The sequence below is a fragment of the Helianthus annuus genome, chromosome 16, assembly GCF_002127325.2.
Source record: "Helianthus annuus cultivar XRQ/B chromosome 16, HanXRQr2.0-SUNRISE, whole genome shotgun sequence".
Classification (NCBI taxonomy): Eukaryota; Viridiplantae; Streptophyta; class Magnoliopsida; order Asterales; family Asteraceae; genus Helianthus; species Helianthus annuus.
The window spans coordinates 151,597,588-151,618,376 of NC_035448.2; the positions used below are offsets into that span (position 1 = coordinate 151,597,588).

Sequence of the window (20,789 nt, forward strand, 5' to 3'; positions counted from 1 at the left end):
GACTGCAAATTATTGATCACTCGTTGGGCTTTTGTTGAGAATCCAGTTATGGCCCACATGTTTATGTGAAACGTGATGTCTTTACGTGTATGGTACTTGTTTGATACATGTAGAAAATACGTGGATTACTTGCATGCAAACTTAATTGATATTGGTAATCATACTAGGACATGGTTAACCAACTTAACACAAGTAAATTTAATCTCTCGAGCTAAGCAAAGGTGAGTTCACACTTTTACTAAAAGCATGTATTCCCGGTGGTCGGGAATGGTACCTCACTTTCCCAAGTTTGGGATTGCCTAGTATTACCGGGAGTGATACTGTTAAATGCTATTTATATTTCATGTCTTTAGCGGACTAAATGAAATTCTATCATAAAGTCCCCGCACATTATACCAATTAATCGCCGGGGAGAACGAGATATTAGTTGATAGCGCTATTAGGTTTGACAAACCTCACACCGTGCCTGGGAGGACAGGCGTGAACCATTATGCCTTGGCAACTGGTCAATAAAGATAGACATTGACTTGGGGTACAAACAACTCAACAGTCACAAGTATTCGGTATCACCCAGTTTATTAGCTTAAAGATGAGGTAGCTCCCCATGACATGTTTATAAATGAGTAATTTAACAACCTATGTTTTTTGAATTAACACTGAAAAACGTGAACTCGCCAACTTTATGTTAACAATCTACTGCATGCTTTGCGGGTACGTTAGGTATAGCGCTGGAGCTTGCAATGGAGGAGTGTAGTGGTTGCGTAAAACCACTGATGGGTTCTTAATAATATTTATGAACTTTGAAACTATTGTATGGATTTTTGAACTGTATGCTTCTACTATTAACTTGAACATTGCTTTTGAAACTTTGAACCTTAGTCACTGATCAATATTGATAGTGATGGAATTGCTTTATTTTAATTGATTGTTCAATATGATTGGTGGCATGATCCTGGTCAGTCCCACGCCTCGCGTAATACTCCGCATGTGGAATTAGGGGGTGTGACAAGTATAACCCTACAATGCCAAAGTTGACTGTATCAAATTACACTCATTGGGCAATTATGATGGAAACAGTCTTGAAGGCATATAGCCTTTGGGATACGGTTGGTTCAAATGAAGGGGTAGATGAAGAGAAGGCGCATACAATGAAAGCAATGATCTTCCAAACGTTTCCAGGGGATATTCTAATGCAAGTTGCGCATAGGAAAGTGCAAAGGAAGTTTGAGATGCAATCAAACTTCCATATCGCCGATATATTTCTGAAAGCGCATCTACAAGCTTTGAGAAGCGAAATAGAAGCCTTAAAGATGGACGAGAACGAAGTAGTATGGGTACCACCATTAAAGATAAGAAGATTGTAAGGAAATTACTAATCTCTGTTTCAAATAAGTTTCTAAGTTTCTACTGATTGTGGCATCCATCGAGCAGTATACAGAAACAGGATAAAATGACATTTGAAGAAGTAGTGGGTAGGGTTACAACATTTGAAGAACGCCTTAAGAGCCAAAACCAAATTGAGAACAATAATCTATTAACGACATGTTAAGACAATCTTTCTGGAAATTGGCATCATGGAAAAGGACGCGGTGATCAAAGTTATGGTAGAGGACGTTTACAAAGTTCGTTCAGAGGATGAAGAGGATGCGGACGAACTATGGATCGAGCAAACAGAGACAGGAGCGAGTTCAAGTGTTACGAATGTGGTGAATTTGGCCGTTTTGCATTGCGTACGAGTGTAGCAATGGCAAAGGCAAGGAATAAAAGGACGAAGAGGCTCACCTTGCATTGAAAGAAGAACCAATGCTATTGCAAGTCAAGCAATTTCAAGACCTACAACAACTTTGATTAGGGGGTGAATGAAGATCTAATCCCTTCACATTTTTAAGTGCAAGGGTCGTTTCATAATTAGTAGATAGTTAGTTTTATAATGTAATTAGATTAGTAAACACGTGCGAGGAACGAAAGCGATAAAAGGAAAGTTTATAACCTACAATCTAAGGAAAGCGACTTCTCCATCATGCACAACCCTTCATATTGGTGGCAACATCACATGGACTTCAACAGACACAACGCTTTATCAAGAGACACATCCATTCACTTGCACCCAATCGTTTAGTATAAATAGGGCTTGTCTATTTCATTTGTAATCATCAGAATCACTTTATACTTTCATATTCAATACAATTATTTATTCGATTGTTTGTAGTTTATCTTCGTGTTCGTGTTCGTGTTCGTGTTCGTGTTCGTGTTCGTGTTCGTGTTCGTGTTCGTGTTCGTGTTCGGGTTCGGGTTCGGGTTCGGGTTCCGACCAACAATTATAACCCCATAATTATTTATAATCATATCCTTTCTTTGAATTCCTTCCTTTTATTTTATAATTTGTAAAGAACAATGGGATGAAATATATATTAGAGTGGAAGAATGCCGAAGTATGTATAACTCAAGTAAAAGCATATCTTACTTACATTTTTTCTAGATTACGTAGTCCACTTAGATCTGGTATATCTCCACCCAAATCGTTGAAACTGAGATCTCTGTGTAAGGATATGGACATAGATAAAATGATTACTTCTGGAAATATAAACAAACACTATTACGGATCTTAGCTTAAATGGATACGACAAGAATGGAAGAGAAAGATGTATATATTACAGATGCTGCAACTTGGACATTAGTTTTATATAACCAGGAATAAACCCCCTAAGATTACATCCTCTTAACACCCTGTAAAATCCACAAATATTTTTGAAAATAAAACAAGCAGCATTGATGAAAAATATTAATATAACCTACAATTACTTACAACTTTTTCATGCTAGCCATGCTACTAAGATTTGGAAACAGCTGTGATCCTTCTCCATTTAAATCAGAGATTGCTCTGAATACAGAAAACATGTATACAATGAGAGTAGTACTTGGTGTATGAATAGGATTAATTGAAATTGGTTTGTGTAATTTACAGTTGAGACAAATTTGTCAAAAGGGAAATGCTTTCTGGTATTGGTCCTTCCAGCCCACTACCTTGGATCTCCCTAATAATATTATAAGATAGATTTAATGAGCATATAAAGCACAAAAAAGTTACAATACAAAAACATCCTATTTGTCCTAGTATATCCATTTATTATACCATTATGTTAATAACAAATTGGTAATCAAGCAATACAAATCGATAAAGAGAAGAAGATAAGAAACGCAAGAGAAGAAGAAGCTAATTCAACAATACCCATTTAATGTGTTCTATCCGTTAAAGCACATGTCACTACCAACCAAAGACACCCCTATACTATTCAACTATTACAGTCTAGTCCTACTATTTTGATACCTAACATTATCCCCCAGTTGTTGAGTAATTACCAAAGTGTTGGAGGGCCAAGCTGCTGACATATATACGGAAATATTTTTTTTGTGACTTTCAAGCTGAGTTAATTGAAATTACGGATTGCATAAATTAACATTACGAAGATCAGCCCGATTGGTTTATTAAGTTTTACATAAATGATTTCCAGTAGCCTTGTGCATCCTTAATTGAGGTAAACAATGGCGTTTTTGTTTTTATATATGACGTTTTCTGTATATGGCGTTTATCATATTATATTATAACATTTAATTTGCTTTTTATCAGGTTGTTGTGTTTTTTTTTTTAACTTTTTGTATACAAACATTCTCTGCATGGTGTTATGGAGATATTGTTTTTGGCATTTTTTCAGGTAATGTACCGTAAGTCTGATTGCACATGCAGTTGCTCATGCAGGCGTTTTGAGCAGTTTGGTTGGCTATGTAGACATATATTCTATGTTTTGAGAAGTTTGGACATTAGGGAATTTCTAAAACAATACATTTTTAATAGATGGCGTAAAGAGGCTTCCCCAAACTGCTCTTCTGAATACTCAATTAGTCGTGAATATATGACCGAGCATGATCCCGATGTGCAAAGTATGATGCAAGAGATTTTTTTTCAATGGAGTATACTTTGACCAGTTTATCTGGTAATAAAGAGGAGCTATCCTTATACAAGGATCATGTTCAATCTTATATGAAGAAGGTTCAAGATATGCAGATTGTTGCTCCTCCTGCTAGTACAAGGATAGATTTGCGGAGATAACCGGTCAATATGTTGGTGCAGTTTTTGTGTCCGATGTTGTTCGAATAGATTAGATTACTTTTTATGCTAATTATGTAATAGTTAGTCAAACGAACGTGTATAGATCCACTCGTTTGAAGTAGTCAAACGAAAGGGTTATTCGTTTGACCGTGTGTGTTTGCAACTGAAGGTGGTGTGGCTATAAATACCACCACTTGGTCATTTGCAACACATGAAGGTTTCAGACTTGGGGGAGAGATCACCACTTGGTCTCTCCACGGATGTATGCTCCTTTGGTATAGTTTGGCTAGCTTGTAATCGGGCCGGTTTGTAACATTATGCTACCGAACTTATACAAGAAAGTTGTTTTATCCGTCTCTAATCTTTCCGTCTTTGAACATAACCACACACTAATCACGGGTTTCAGTCCGAACCATGGACCTACAATTTGTATCAGAGCCATGGTACCCGACTTAATCTAACCATTTGCTAAGTGACATAAGCTCTTGACTAGTGATTTTTGTGGTGTTTTTGTTCAAGACGTAAATGTGGTGTATACAAGCAAAATTCAGACTGGGACTTGAAATATTATGGATCTGAGCTGAAACAGACCATACACAAGGGTTAAGATTTAAGTTTCACACCAAGAAAATCAAGTTTTCAACATTCTTTATCATTTTTGAGGTGTTTTTAGTCACTGAGGATGAACAATTCATCATGTTTGTTGAGGAGTGTGGCAGCTGTTTAAGAAACCTAGATGTAGACCCAAAAGTGAACAGCGAAGAACCTCTCATTCACGAAGAACCCCCTACCGAAGAACCTATCCCCTGCGAAGAACATTTTTCGTCTTGTTGCTTCTGCCGAAAAACATGTTTCACAAAAGAACCAAGCCGAAAAACAATCTGTTGAAGAACCTCCCTAAGACGAAAAACCACCTGGCGAATAACCCTTTGGCGAAGAACCCTTGGCGAAGAAATCCCAGGCGAAGACAAAGAACTTGAATGAAACCCACGAAGAAGGTTCTTCGTGGGTACATATATTCATAGAAACTGGTTCTTCGTGGTTCTTTATTCTTCGTGGGCAGTGGCCGATGTGGTGGTGACGGGTTTCGGTTGATGATAACGATGATCAGAGATAGTCTACGCTGGCAATCAGTGCGGTGATGAATGGCGGATGATGATGGCAGGTTGACGGTGACTTGGGTGGCAGCTAAATATTGAATGATTAGGGTTTGGAGGTTGTGTATTGCAGAGAAAGACATGGAAGATGTTAGCGGCAGGTTTTACCAGAGCGTAAATGTTGTTTTATGTGATTTAGGGTTTGATGGATGCACATGCATGGGCTAGGGATGGGCCTAATGATTTGGTAATCATTGCTGGACTGCAGAGATACCATGTTTAATTCTTGGGCCCACTTTAATGACGGATGGACTTGTTTAATTCTTGGGCCCACTCATATAATGAAGGCATGTGTGACGTTTGGGTATTAGGAATTGTCAAATTTCTAATTTTATTTTGTATGTTGAGCTTACATATTGAATTGGGCCACACACAAAATTCTTGATTTTAATTGGTCATGCTTCAATTTACTTGTTCACAAGATTGGGCCAAGATTGAAACAGTTCTATGGGCCAACAACATAGAATGAATCCAACCATTCTGCATGTATATTTGGCGATTTTACGGTTTACAAAGCAAATTTATCAAAAAGTTGGCACTTTGCAAATATTTTTTGGCTGGGTGTTCGCAAAATTTAATTGAATCGAGCTTCAACGTTAAATTGGTCAAGTTCAAAAACATGCCGAATCAGTTTGGGATGATGAAAACAAATGATGTTTTTGAATGTGGGGTAGTCATGGTTACCGATGCAAATGTCAAAATTGGTGACTTGACTATTATGGGCTAAAAACGGTATATTTATTTCCGCACGTGAAAATTTATTTTGTTTATTGTCATATTCTCGCATTTGGTAACTACTGAAGGAACCTGGAGAGCCGAGACCTGTCATAACGAGTTCATAAAGTCCAAGAGTTATACCTATGATGAAAGTTTTCGGATTAGGTGTTAGTAGAACTTTTGGGGGGGGGGGTACAAGTCGGATCCTACGGGGCTAGGGGACTTTCATTATGAACTAGAATATGCAAAGAAGAAAGTCGATTTCGTGATTTTTCGAAAAACCGAGAACATTTGAAATATTCTACTCAGTGGAGAGAATTTGTTCAGTGAAGTTGACGAAAGTTTCGCTCAGAGGAGGGATTTTGTTAAGGTTTAGAGATTTCACCAAAGAAATGGGGGGATAAAAATTTTCATATGTTTTGTAATTTTTTCTGTAAAACTCTAAACGCAATCACAGGTGGTAAAGTTTGTGATTTTATGGTGATACCCAAGGTTCTGCGTGGCACATATTTGGGGATTTTAATTAATTCTCCAGCCAGCGTGAAGGGTTTTGCACGGAAACATACAGGTATCTAAAGTCAACAGTAGTTTCAAAACGCTGTTCACTGAAGACCTGGGGAATCTTTATGAGAGCTGATAGTTCAAGGCTGACAAGTGTTGATTCAGCTCTATCAGAAGTTGTAGCTGAGGGGGAATCTGCAGGATTCGGTTTTGGGTTTGATGTTTCTTTGGGATTTTACAAGGATCTGGGTGTAACTCAATTCGTTGAGTTTGCAAACGATGTACTTGGTCAAGCTGACATCCTGAGTACTGATGCTGAAGATCCGTAGTGCATTACATGGTCAACTTCACAAAGGCAAGACAATGAGATCTGGATGTAGTTCAACCAAGCGTGCTGGTTGAGCTTGCAAATGATATACTCGGTCTAGCTGACTTCATGAGTGTTGATGCTGATGATCAAAGTGCATTACTTGGTCGATTCCACAAAGATGGTTTACAAAAAACAATTCACTAGAAAACTCTACCAATGTAGTATGCTTGAATGAAATAGAGCTCTTATGACAAGATCAAGACTTGATGCAGTTTTTAAAGAATGGAACCCTTATCAAATTTCGGTTGGAGTATTGGAAGATTAGCGGAAGATCAGTTAATTTTGGCTTGCGTGGAGATGGCACAACACCCAACACGGATACGCGTACTTTGAAGGGGAAATATTATACGAGAAGCTTCAAGGGTTTGGTATTGCTATGAAGACTGAAGTCAAGATACTACTTACCTGGATCATCCGTCAAGCGGGAATTTGTTAACACAGAGAAGATAACATCAACAGATACTTGACTGAAGATCGATTGCAGTTGCATTTTCAGGATTCGACAGCAACAGACAAGGGGGAATTTGTTGGTGCAGTTTTTGTGTCCGATGCTGTTCGAATAGATTAGATTACTTTTTATGTAATAGTTAGTGAAACGGTCAAATGAACGTGTATAGACCCGCTCATTTGAAGTGGTCAAACAAAAAGATTATTCGTTTGACCGTGTGTGTTTGCAAGTGAAGGTGATGTGGCTATAAATACCACCCCTTGGTCATTTGCAACACTTGAAGGTTTTAGACTTGGGGAGAGATCACCACTTGGTCTTTCCCTACATGTATGCTCCTTTGGTATAGTTTTGCTAGCTTGTAATCGGGCGGGTTGTAATGTTATGCTACCGAATTTATACAATAAAGTTGTTTTATCCGTCTCTAAACTTTCCGTCTTTGAACATAATCACACACTAATCACGGGTTTCGGTCCGAACCACGGTCCTACACAATATAAAAACGACAAGAATCCGATAAAAGTCCCTGTTGGGTATAAGTCCAAAGGTTCTGGATCTCGGAAGCGCTTGAAATCTAAACAGGAGATAGCAATCGAGAAAACGAAATCAAAGTCGAAACCCGGGGCCAAAGAAAGACAGTGTCAGAATTGCAAAGGCTATGGACACTATGCATCGACATGCAAAAAGGCCGTAATTAAAAGAAAATCGACACGGTCTTCGAGACCAAGTGAAGAGTAGTAGTATGATGTTTTTGAATTTTTTTTTTCATTTTCACAGAACACACACAAATTAGAATTTGGCGTTTTATATCTCTAATATAGCATTCTTTTTATTTTTTTTTCAACTTTTTTTTTCATCTTATTGTTCATACCATGTTACTTGGAAGTTACATAACAAACAATATAAGATCGAACACGCAAACCAAACGCCAAAAAAAAAAACAACGCCTTTTACTAAATAAAAGTACCTTAAACCTCTAATTTGGTCATGCTAAACTTAATAATGTTTTGCTGAATGAGATGGACAACACTGTTATTGTTAATCCTCAGTTAAGAAAGATGTCTAACAATGTTGTCCACCCCATTAAGTGAAACTTTATTGAGAACAAAACTGAATCTCCAAGAAATGACGTTTTGCAATTTGTGGTTTTTGTATGTTTTGGCATTTATATTGAGGATAAACTCAATACTCAATGAGATGGACAATATCCCCACATCAGGATTTTGCCCATCACATTGAGTGAAACTTTACTGAGAAAATAGTGTATCACAAAGAAACGTCTATTGGAATCTTTGATGTTTGGGGTTTTTTGGCATTTCTAAGATGAATGGTATATAGTAAAATACGACATTTTGGGTTTGGTGTGTTTAATGGAAGGTCTGAGACGTTTTTTATATAGGATGTTTTGGCGCGTTTTTTAGGCGGGACTTATTATAATAAGTGCAAGTAATGAAGTTCTGTCGTTTAAGTTACTGTTTGTTCAGCTTTATCGTTTAAAATCAAAGTTTGGTGTTTTATATTTAATGACGTTTAGATTAGGATGATGTGTGCTTTGTAGCTTAAGGCGGGAATTTAATGGCGTTTTATTCATGAGTTTGGCGTTTTGTGTGGAGAAGTCTAAAGACCTTTTTACCTTTAAAGAAGCGCGTCAACGTAATAAAATTGATGTTACCATCGAATTATTTGGTTAGGGATTTGATAGAGCTCGGTGACACGTAGTTTAGCTAGGTTTTTAGTAGAAACATATGAGTAAATTCCTTTATAGGAATGTTATAGATTGCATGCCTAGTGGGTTTATCTCTTGGAAATGACATATGGATTGTATAATGCTAGCTTTGCACAAGGATATCCAAGTGAGTTCATAACCCCCACTTTTTACAGTTTTACATTTTTATAAATATTTTCGGGGGTGGAAAAACATGAAGTTTTGTAAAAGCATAAAATATTTCGATGGACGAAAATTACATATTTCTAAACCATGTTACAAACGAATTCCAACTCAAATGGTTTATGAAAGGTTTATGCTAAACATGTCGGTTTTACAAAAAACATACACGTTTTTCCAAACATGCATGAGTTTCATGACTAGTGACGGGATTGTCCTAGTTACAGTTAGGGACTGGATTGTCCTACATAGGAAACAAAGGGACTGGGTTGTCCTATATACGAACGATGGGACTGGGTTGTCCCATATACAAACGAAGGGACTTCGTTGTCCTTCTTACAAACATCGGGACTAGATTGTCCTATGAACAAACATAAAGACTGGATTGTCCTCTTCTCAACCTTAAGAGCCGTAGGGTCCTTACAACTGTACAGTGAAGTCCTCACTACATTTCGGAACTATAAACCACTGCTAGTCTACCGTCTTGAGTACGCGGTTTGGCGAGGCATTCTCTAGCTCGAGGTTGGTTATAGGCTCATGCGGGTATGTTGTCTTTGTCATACGCAGACAATGATGGATATACAAGTTTTACAAGTACAAAGTTTTTCAAATGACATGCCGAGGAAAATTTTTTATTACGTTTTCTCAACGTTATTTAAAGTGGTTACTAAAAAGATTTATTTCACATCTTTTTCAAACAAACTATGAACTCCCAACTTTATGTTGACCTTTTTAGCATGTTCTTTCACAGGTTTCACATATGAACTATGGCACAGTTAGAATAGGAGAACCCTTCAGGGACCAAGTACCTTAGCGGGCATTTAACTTTCTAGAGGTCTTAGCATTATACTTCCGATGTGAAATGAAGATACCAGCGTTACGCCCAACTCTGATTTTTGCGGGCATGACATTTGTTGAGGATGCTATATCTGTTTTCAATAAGGGGGGTCCCTTTTTGGGTAATAGTTTCAGTGGAGGTTGGAGGTTGGCATCCTTGTGGATCTGTTTTAGGGGTTTAGGCTGTTGGTGCAGTTGTCTGTCGACTACATCTTCGTTCGAGTCTTAGGGTAGGGCTAAGTGTATTGTGAACAGTAAACAAGAAATCTTGTATTAGATAGGGTCGCTTATAGAGTATATAGTGTGGACCGCTTTTGTGTCACTATATATATATGGGATCGCTCATACGTCATGAAGTTGGATCGCTTTTATGACATGATGAGTGGATCGCTCATATGGACATGTCCATATAAGCGATCCAGAGGGTCTATATATATGGGTGTCATATGAGCGGTTCCAGTAGTCCATATGTGTGTTTTCTAAGGTGTAACGGCGAAGCTCTGCCCGTTTGTCTCCAAGAGCTTGTAATTTGACATTTAATCAATACAGGAGACATTAAGTAGTGAAATCAAGCTGTACGAAGACTAATTCAATGAATTCCGCCTCTGAATTAGTCTAAGCACTCTTCTGAACGACTCGTCAGATCGACAAACGATCCTACAAGTGGTATCAGAGCTCAGGAGGAAGAGTTCTTGCCGTTTAGCTCGATTTTCGCTCAAATTTCTGGTTTCTACACCTTCTTTTCTTAGTTCGAGAAGTTTTAACAGTCGGAATCGTCTCAAAATCTCAGGGATTGTGCACGATAGCATAGAGTTAAATCCTTGAAAGTTTGGTGTCGAAATTCGAAGAAATTTTACATCAAAATGATGTCCGAAAGCTGATCGCTTTTCTGAACTATTCTGGACCGCTCGTAATTTCACATTTGTGGACCGCTCATTTGGTTAATTGTGGATCGCTTATTCAGTCAAGTGACCTGGTCCGCTCCAAATTAACTCATTTGAACCGCTCATTTGACCTTGTTTGGACCGCTTATTCGAACTGCTTTGGACCGTTTATACGACTGATTGTGGATCGCTTATTTGGCCCAATTAGTTCGCTTTTGTGTCCGATTGTTGTTCTGATTCGCTTTTTAGTCAACAAACACGTGCTGAGTTTTTGTGAAAAATGACGATGTTATTCGATGAACAAGAAAACAATAAGCTTGAGGATTTTAATAATTGGTATATGAGAAATATGGATACTGATTATAGAAATGTGAGCTTGGATATTTGGACTGAAAGTTTTGAACTATTTATATATCAAAAGGAGGAAACGTTGAAAGAAATAGAAAACCGGTTTAAAATTTTAACGGACAATATGTGGTATAGGGGTATTAAGATGTCGAATGATGAATATCTATCAAAATTGACAACTGCATTACCTGCTAAATGGGATGAGTTTATGGTTGAGCTAAAACAGAGAGATTTCTTTCCAGGGCTTTTTCCATATCAGTTCTTTAATGAAGTTAGAGCAGAGTGGTATAAGGAAGAAAAGAAAAGGAGGGAATTCTTGTCTGAGATGGAAAAGAATTTAGATAGATTGGAGCTGGATGTACTCATTGAAGTTGATAGAAGAGTTTGTGGTTTTCTTGCAACAAAGAGTACTCTGAAATATGATATCAAAAGGAAATGTTATATTGATGATAATATGAATCCTTTTGATTTTGTTAAACTCTTTCGTGTAGGAATCGACAAGATGGAAACGAAGGATGCTCCAAAAGATGAAGAATCTGTAGAGTTTGAATCTTCAAGTTCTGCATCAGCATGCTCAAAATGTGACCGCTTCAAGACTGAAAATGACAAACTCTTGAAGGATGCGGAAAGTTTGACATCGGAAGTCAAGAAGTTAAAAGATGTGAAGCAAGCTGATGATAATCAGATTCTTATTTTGAAGGAAAATTGTGAGAAGTTGAAAGCTGAAAATGACAAACTGTTAAGTAATTTGAACAGTTTGACATTTGAAAACAAGAAGTTGAAAGAAAAAGATAAGGTTTTTGAAGAAAAAATTAAAGATTTTGAAATTGAAAAATCGAAGAGTGAAAAAGAATTTCAAAATCAACTGAAAATTCTTGAAGATGGGAGAAATGTTTTTAGCCAAAACAACATTGAGAAACAAAAATTGATCAATTCACATCTTTAGAAAATTATTAAACTTGAAAAGGAAGGTGAAAGTGCTCGAAAGAAAATCAAAGAGCTGGAAAAAGAGTTTGAAAGCAAAAAGAAATCTTCAGAAGATAGAAGATGAGGATTTCTGGATTAAGCTGGAAAACAAAAACCTGAAAGCGAGTGAATCAAAATTTCAGGAACAGATAAAAGTTTTGATGAATGAAAAATCTGTTCTTGAAAATTTGAAGATTGATAATGAAAAAACTATCAAGTCTCATTTTGAGAGAATATCTCAGCTTGAAAGTGAAGCTGAGAATTCGAGGAACAGAATTGATGAACTTGAAAAGAAGTTGATCGGTTTTGTGACTTCATCTGACAAGTTGAATATTCCTTGTCCAAAACCAATCAACTCTGTTCCAATAAGTGACGATGTCACAAACTTTGACTCTGTCAAAGTTGAAGATTGTGATGTAAAATCTGATGATGAACATGTTAAAATTGAAAAACAAAAATTGTTTTTAAATTTAAAAGGAAAATTTCAGAAAACTGTTCTACAATCAACTGAAAAAGGTGAATGTTCTAAACAGAAACCTTTGAAGAAGAAAGTGGAACAGAAACAAAAAGATAATAAAAGTTCATCAGATCGATCATCCAATCAAAAGAAAAAATTACAAAAAGTAAAAAATGAAAATTCAAAAATTGCTGGTAATAAGTGGTGCAGGTTGGACCACAGTGCTAAAGCGCCAAATTCAGCAAACTTGAGGAAGGAATATCACCAAGCCAAACAATGCTTTGATCTGAGCGTTTGGACTCAAAATGGTGATTGGTACGATAACAGAGTGTGTTACAGCTGCGGATATCACGGACACATTGCTGTTAACTGCCAGTACTGGAGTTATGAGACCAGGAGGTGCTTTAATTGCAATATCAAAGGTCACATTGCCAGAGAATGCCCAAGGAAATCGAATGACAGATTGAGGGTTAATTCTCAGAAATCGGCAAAGATTCCAGTCAAAGTCAAGCCCCAGGAACAGAAGGTTCTGAAACCTAAAGTTCAAGTACAGTCAATTCAGGAAAAGAAAGCTAAACTTTCACAGGGGCAGAAAGACCGACTGAGAAAGAAGAGGAAGAAGGCGAGGGAGTATCTCGAAAGGATTTTGTCCTCGGGTTCACGGGACAAACAGAATAACAGTTCTGATGAATCTACTCCCTCAGTTGCAAAGACAAGCAAAAAGAATTCATCAGATACAAATCTGGGGACAAAAGAGGAGAAGAAGAAGAAGAAGGTAACATTCTGTGGCGATGAATCTGTTTCTTCGGAAACAAAGGAGCCACATGTCGGCGATGAATCTGACTCAGTAAAGTCAGACAAGCCACATTCAGGCAATGATTCTGGTTCGTCAAAGCCAGAAGAGCCATTGGTTGAAGAAAAATTGTCGAACACACCCAAGGCTGGCCGGGCTTGGGTGGATCTTTTTAAATGAAAAACCTGACTTGCCGGAGATCCCAAGATGGTATCGTGGATCATGAATCGGCATCTTTCTAAATCTGTTTGTAAAGTTTTTGCAGGATTTGCCGGAACTCCCAGGTTTGTAAGCGAGGAGTAGGAATCGGCACCTTGAGAATTCAACTAAAATGGTAATTGGTTGAAAAACAAGTTGAATAGCTTAATTGCTAAATCTATAAGTGGTTGTAAGTTTGTGATTGTTATAAATGGTTCAGAACGAGAACCAGTTGATCTTACAAGTGGTTAAATCAGGGTCATTAAATTGGACTTGATTTAATTATCATTCAAGTATTTGGTAAACAATATGATGATTTTGCCCCAGGTTTACAAAAGGTAAAGACAACTAAACATATTTTCCGGAAAAACCATTCTGATTAAAAGAAACTTAAGTGTTTTGAAATCATTATGGGAAAATAGTTTGTTGTGAGGGGGAGTTCTGATTGTTTATGCCAAAGTGGATGGAGAATTGAAGTGATTCTCATCAGGTTGTCAAATTTGTATAGTTTGTTTCAAATTTTCCCAGAAAATCAAAATTGAAACATATTTTGATTTTAGGGGGAGAAAAATTTTAAAAAAATTAGAAAATTTGAAAATGTCAAAAACATTGAAAAATTTAAAAAACGAGTTTTGTTGCGAAACAAGAGGAAATGATAGTAAATCAGTAGGACTATCACAGCACGCTAAAGAAATGTAATGCCAAATGTGATAAACGGTCTCACTGATGATGTGACGATAGGTTTTTGTACATTTAGTAGATTTATTCGGGATATAAACCTAAAATTTCAAACTTATGAAATTCGCGGGGAACACTACTTGGATATATAGGTAACCCCTGAAATCTCGTTTGAAAGGTCTCATATTCTGATATACTAGGTGTTTATACTCTATGATGTCTGGGGTATTATTCCGGGACTTCTGCTGAACGGTAGTTCTGACCTAGTCCTTGGCTAATACTTTCCGCAAAATGCTTGAAACATAGCATAAAGCCCTCAGTTGATTAGACAATAAAATTGATAATCATCTGTTGTAGCTTGTAGCTGAAAAGATCATCTAAAGGGGACACACTGCTAAGTCGAAGCTGATATCTCTCTGCTGAACGGAAGTTCTGACCTGAGATCCCTCAGTTCTCGCATTTTTCCCCTAATTTATGTACAGACATCATTGTAGTGTTCATAGCTGTAAGACTGAATATTGGGATTCTGGATACGGGAGTATATTCAAGAGGTGGGACACATGAATTGAACTAAGTTCATAAAATACCTAAATAGTATCCTGAATAGATTGAAAATTGTATGAAAATTTAAGAGGACAATTATATCGTCAATCTACGTGAATCGTTTAGAACTTAAAACGATTAGAAGCTTAACGGTGCTTGTGATGTGTCTAAAAAACTGATATGATTCTCTTGCACAAACTCACAAAAATATGTTTGTTTGCATTTAAATTTCTGTCTTTGCATTTACGTTTCATATTTTGAAAAATCCAAAAAGATTTTCGACGACTGATGTTGAAGAGCTGATTTTCAAAATCTCAAAGGCTAAACTTGACGAACAGACAGGTTGGTTAAGTCGTTTGAAATGTTTAAAATGATTCATTAGGTTGAATCAGAAATTGAAATATTTCAAATTTGTGATCAGTGTTTAATTGTAAAAAGTATCAAATGATTAGTTGATTCATTAAGTTGAATCACAATTATTTTGGTTTGTGATAGAGTGGTTGAGTTTTGCAGGTTTCTGATCCTGTTGCTACAGATAGCCAGGAGACACATCAGAACCAGAGAAGAGCTTAAACAGAAAAAGCCAGGAGTTGATTTCAATGGTGATAACGATTTCCAGACAGAGATCCCAGCATGATGATAGGGGGAGTCTGACGAAAGTTAAAACCAGAGAAAGATCCAGGCATATGGTTTCAGGAAGGAATTTCTGAATGATTGAAGACTCTCACTGAAGATTCCGTCAACATTCAAGGGGGAGCCTGTTGGTGCAGTTGTCTGTCGAGTACATCTTCGTTCGAGTCTTAGGGTAGGGCTAAGTGTATTGTGAACAGTAAACGAGAAATCTTGTATTAGATAGGGTCGCTTATAGAGTATATAGTGTGGACCGCTTTTGTGTCACTATATATATGGGATCGCTCATACGTCATGAAGTTGGATCGCTTTTATGACATGATGAGTGGATCGCTCATATGGACATGTCCATATAAGCACGATCCAGAGGGTCTATATATATGGGTGTCATATGAGCGGTTCCAGTAGTCCATATGTGTGTTTTCTAAGGTGTAACGGCGAAGCTCTGCCCGTTTGTCTCCAAGAGCTTGTAATTTGACATTTAATCAATACAGGAGACGTTAAGTAGTGAAATCAAGCTGTATGAAGACTAATTCAATGAATTCCGCCTCTGAATTAGTCTAAGCACTCTTCTGAACGACTCGTCAGATCGACAAACGATCCTACATAGGCCTATATTCAAGAAAAGATAAATCAGCATATACTTTGTGGACCTCAAGAGCACAGTCAAGTTTACAGGACCACATTCTATGGGATAGTGGTATTGATTGGTTGGACGCCAATTATGGGTGTGCATTTGGTAGCCTGCACAGGTCCCTTCCCGATCTTGATCTTGGCGGGTTCGCTAGGAAGCACACCGCCTCCTCTAAAGGCCCAAAATACTTTGGCGAGTGCCGGTTATAGTAAAGTCGACCTGAGTTTGGGAGAGAAGTTTGACCTATCCATGCACTACAAAGCGGTGTTAAGAGTATCGACGGGGCCCTCATGCTCAAGATCTCCTGATCCTTAGCCCCATTAAAGGGCTAGGCCAACACATGTTAGCGGTGTTATATTAGGCCATCCTTAATACGGATTAGTGATCACACTGTTTCCGGTTGATGAGCTTTGCCAAGTTTGCCATAAGGTTTGTTTGGATAACTTTGAGGAGCATGTGGGCTTTAAATACAAACATGATTTGGTCAGGGATTTCCTATGTCATGTGCTTAAGAGGGAAAGAATCTCCACCAAAAAAGAGGCCCCTATGAATTCCTGAGAGACCCTCTTGAAGGGAGGAACCAGTGTTTTGTTTTCCGTAGAATTGGATTTGTTATTCAAAAGGGGGTTGCGGCGCAGCCTGGTGTCCATTTACCTGCCACTTCCAATTTCTAAAAAAAAATCACGTAATCAACTCTTATATTTGTTAGTTATCTGTTTTTTTTTGAAAGGTAGCTTTCTTTTAATCATGTTGTCCGTAGGACTTGAATCCAAACCTTCAAACCTAGATGCTTCGGAAACCTTTGTCTTTGACAATAGACGACCAACCCTATTTGGTCTTTTATCCAAAGTAAAGGAGGTTTAGGATTTTTCTTTATCTACAAGTTTTGGTTTTAGTATTTTAAGCGTTTTAGTATTTGAAGCATGTGTCTCTGTCACTTTTTCCTTGAGTACGATTGGGAATTTTTAAGTCTTTAATAAAATTCGAGTCCTTAGTTGTTATTTCACAAAATTCTTCGGTGTTCATGTTTCTTTCTTGATCCGGTTGAACCTTTCATAATTAATATTCAGAAACCAAGACTTACAATTTCTGAAGTCGTGTTAAGCTTCCAAGGTTTGGGATTGTCCCACTGAAGTAGTTGCTATCCAGGCGGCTGCAAAAAGGTGAAAAGTAGTGATAACGATTAAAGAACATCATCCGATAAATGTGAGCATTAACTTGTCAGCTTGGAAGGGTGCAGTGTGCATACAGTTCTGTCAAGTTGGTCAGACTATTAAGTTCCACTGGCAATTTACCGGTGAGATTATTAGCAGTCAGGACCCTAGGATTTCAGAATAAGCCATTATAATAAACATTTATCAATCATTATACCCAACAACTATATCTAAGCAATAAAAATATAGTAGTAAGAGTACAAAGGTCTTACAGACGATTCAAATTTTTTAGTTTCCCAAGCTCAGCAGGAACTTTTCCTGAGAACATGTTGTTCTCTAGACCACTGATATTCATTTATCCATTATAAACAAACAAACATTAACAATCTGAGTTGCAATATTATGAAACATATGAAAGAGGAAGAGGGGGAGAGAGAGGGTACTGTACAGGTATCCAAGTGTAGTTATATTGCCTAAAAATGTAGGAATGCTTCCATTCAAGCGATTACCCGTGACAGATCTAGATTACAGTTACTATTAATTACAAACAATCTGAGATTCGAATAATTATACAAATAGAGGCAAAAGAAGCTTACAGTTTTTCCAAATTAGTTGACTCCCACTCGTTAGGTATGTTTCCACTAAGGTAATTATAAGATAAATCACTGCATAAAGCAACCGGTATGATCTAGCTTGATTATGGCATGAACCATGGTACTTGGAAGTGTTGGAACTCATAAATATTTTGAACCCAAAATTATGATACAAATGGAAGACAAAGTCTTACATGATCTTAATTGAAGGTAGCTTTGCCAGGGATGGTGGGAGAACACCAGCAAGATCCTGCCCCTTCAAGGATCTGTTAATACAAAAGAAAAAGTTTCACCACAAATTTAATGATACAAATTCTAGTCTAAGTATTTACGATATAATCTTTAATGAAGATAATTTCAAATAGACTATGTTTGATATTTACCAATTTAACACCAATTCTGTATATAGGACCTAAAAATTCCCATATATAAAACATACATGTAAACAACGTGACAAACATCACCAGAGGAGCAAGTACAATTAACAACGTTGCTATACTGTGCATTGTTTCCCCAAGGTGATCTCCAGTTGGGATTTCCATCACATGGGTTCAGACTAAAGTTCCAGTCTACCTTTCCCAGTTGCTTAGCGATTTGTCTAAGAGCATCCACTGCAAGATAACAGCAAAAACTTCTTGAAATTGTTTAGTGCAAGTCAGAATTAGAAAGTGTTGTGAGTTTTTATTCGCACACTAACGAACATAACTACTTGCCTTCATTCGGAGGAAGAAGTCCAACTTGTGCTTGGATACCTGTTATTTGAAGGAAAAGAAACGTAGACAAGATCACCATGAAAAAAAAGAAGAGTCTGGAACTTGGTCCGTTCATCATGGACATCTAGCCTGATGTAGTTTTACAGTAGCAATTTTTGTAATGCTTAAAAGCACTTAAATAGACTGCAAGCTAACTTGATTATGAACTGCACACTGGCATAGAAAGGTCGTATACAATATTCAATGTGTTTTGACTTATAAATACAAACCCTGCATTATTATTGCTAGCTAGAGAAACCGTGCATCATACTAAACATTGATTCTTACAGTTTCAAACTATTATTAATGGAACTCACTGCTGCCAAGAATCATTTACCATCACCATTTTTCTATAGTCATGAGCCTCAAATTCAACGAGCCAATGGTCTATCAAAGAAGAATAATTTGAGATGATAAATTGATAATTAAGTAAGCCTACACGGTGGGAATTCAGTGCGAATCGATTCGCTTCGTAATGTTACTGACACTTGTTATAGCAATAAGACCTTGAAATCAGCTTTTTCAGAAGTGAGAATGCTCACATGAGTAACCATAAATCATGTGGAGACCCAATCACCTGCCAAGGGAAGGTTTTCTGCGTACAGTCAATCTACGCAGAGTGAATCCGTCCCTAAGGAACCCCCAAAAGGGCTGCCGTCCAATGAGTACACGAAAGTGACGAAGTCGCTTTGACTACAGAACCATGCTTGTCTGTTGGAGCGAATTGGATGAGCTGGCTGAGGGTTGCCCCCTCTGACCTTCATTCTCCTTTCCCTGATTTGAATCTTGAGTCATCCTAGTCTTTCTGACTCGGACTGGCCCGGTCGCCCTATATGACTGACGTTTCAAAAGCCGAAACTCTCGTCGTAGTTTGGCAACCCAAGGGACGGACACTTTTTTGTTATCTAAAGGTGAAGACTCGGAAGTTGGTGAACACTTGGCGAACCGAAATATTAAAAAAAATATTGTAATATGCCCAAAAGGATACCAACATATGGTTTATATGATTAAAAACAACAAAAACACGAATACCGATTCTAGTACGAATGTTCAATACTGGGTTGGTTCACCAGGGTAGTTACACGCTAGCGACACTCTTATGCCTACGATACCAAAGGAATACTCTATTAATATTCTACTAATAAAACCGAATATTGGTATCAATATTCAATCAGAATTGGTTCGGTTTTTAAGGTATTGGAACTGTACGGGCACTTTAATGGCCTACAATACCAAAGAAACACTTTATTTTGAATGCAACTTGGTTGTTAACAAAATTTATATGGGAACGCCAAAACTAGGCTTTAGCCACACTATTTCTAAAAGCCACATTTTTTTTATTAAATGTGCGACTAAAGGTCATTTATAACATTTCAAAACACTTTTAGCCACACATTTTAATATTTAGTGTGACCATTGTATAGCAGTCAAAATATTTAGCTACACTTTTAGAAAATAATGTAACATTTACTAGTCACAACATGAAAAGTGTGGCCAAATTTGATATAGGATCACATATATATATTTTTGTTTCATGTGACCAAAAACACATGTATTAGAAACCTTAAACCTTAAGCCACACATTAAGAAAAACATTGTGACACTTATTAGGCATACTAGAAAAGTATGGCCAAATGTTATCTACGACCATAGTATATGTTTTATGTGACTAATAACACATGTATTGGAACCTTTAGCCACACTTTAAGGAAAAAATTGTGATATTTATTAGCCACAGTAGAAAAGTGTGGCCAAATGTGACCTACGACCACAATAGTTGTTTCAGGTGACCAAAAACAGATTCGACCAAAAACAGATGTATTCGAAATCCGTAGTTACACTTTAAGCAAAAATAACTACACTAGAAAAGTGTTGCCAAATAGGATCCACAACGACTAAATATGTTTCATAACGTGGCTAAAAAACTAATACATATTGCCACATGTATTATTTTGTGTAAACCATATTGTGCCTTAATGGATCACAATGGCCAATAGAAGATCATATATGTCTTAATGGACCATGTTAGGCCTTAATGGATCATAATGAGCAATGATAGATCATATATGTCTTAATGGACCATATTAGGTCTTAATCGATCATGATGAACAATAATAGATCACACATGTCTTAAATTGA

At 37.2% G+C, this 20,789-nt stretch overlaps 1 protein-coding gene across 1 annotated transcript in view; it reads right to left on the minus strand.

The window, feature by feature from the left end:
- The window catches only part of LOC110916458 (probable LRR receptor-like serine/threonine-protein kinase At1g07650), a 37,839-nt gene extending 19,022 nt beyond the window's left edge, over window positions 1–18,817 (minus strand). The window contains exons 1-12 of the mRNA XM_022161185.2: window positions 18,612–18,817; window positions 18,338–18,509; window positions 18,093–18,164; window positions 17,902–17,970; window positions 17,754–17,825; window positions 17,578–17,649; window positions 17,401–17,472; window positions 17,236–17,304; window positions 2,964–3,035; window positions 2,807–2,881; window positions 2,656–2,727; window positions 2,469–2,537 (exon numbers count right to left, since the gene is read on the minus strand). Coding sequence (XP_022016877.1) covers window positions 2,469–2,537; window positions 2,656–2,727; window positions 2,807–2,881; window positions 2,964–3,035; window positions 17,236–17,304; window positions 17,401–17,472; window positions 17,578–17,649; window positions 17,754–17,825; window positions 17,902–17,970; window positions 18,093–18,164; window positions 18,338–18,509; window positions 18,612–18,735 — 1,010 coding nt within the window. The 5' untranslated portion in view covers window positions 18,736–18,817. The remainder of the gene's footprint in view (window positions 1–2,468; window positions 2,538–2,655; window positions 2,728–2,806; window positions 2,882–2,963; window positions 3,036–17,235; window positions 17,305–17,400; window positions 17,473–17,577; window positions 17,650–17,753; window positions 17,826–17,901; window positions 17,971–18,092; window positions 18,165–18,337; window positions 18,510–18,611) is intronic.
- Window positions 18,818–20,789: the final 1,972 nt, after the last annotated feature.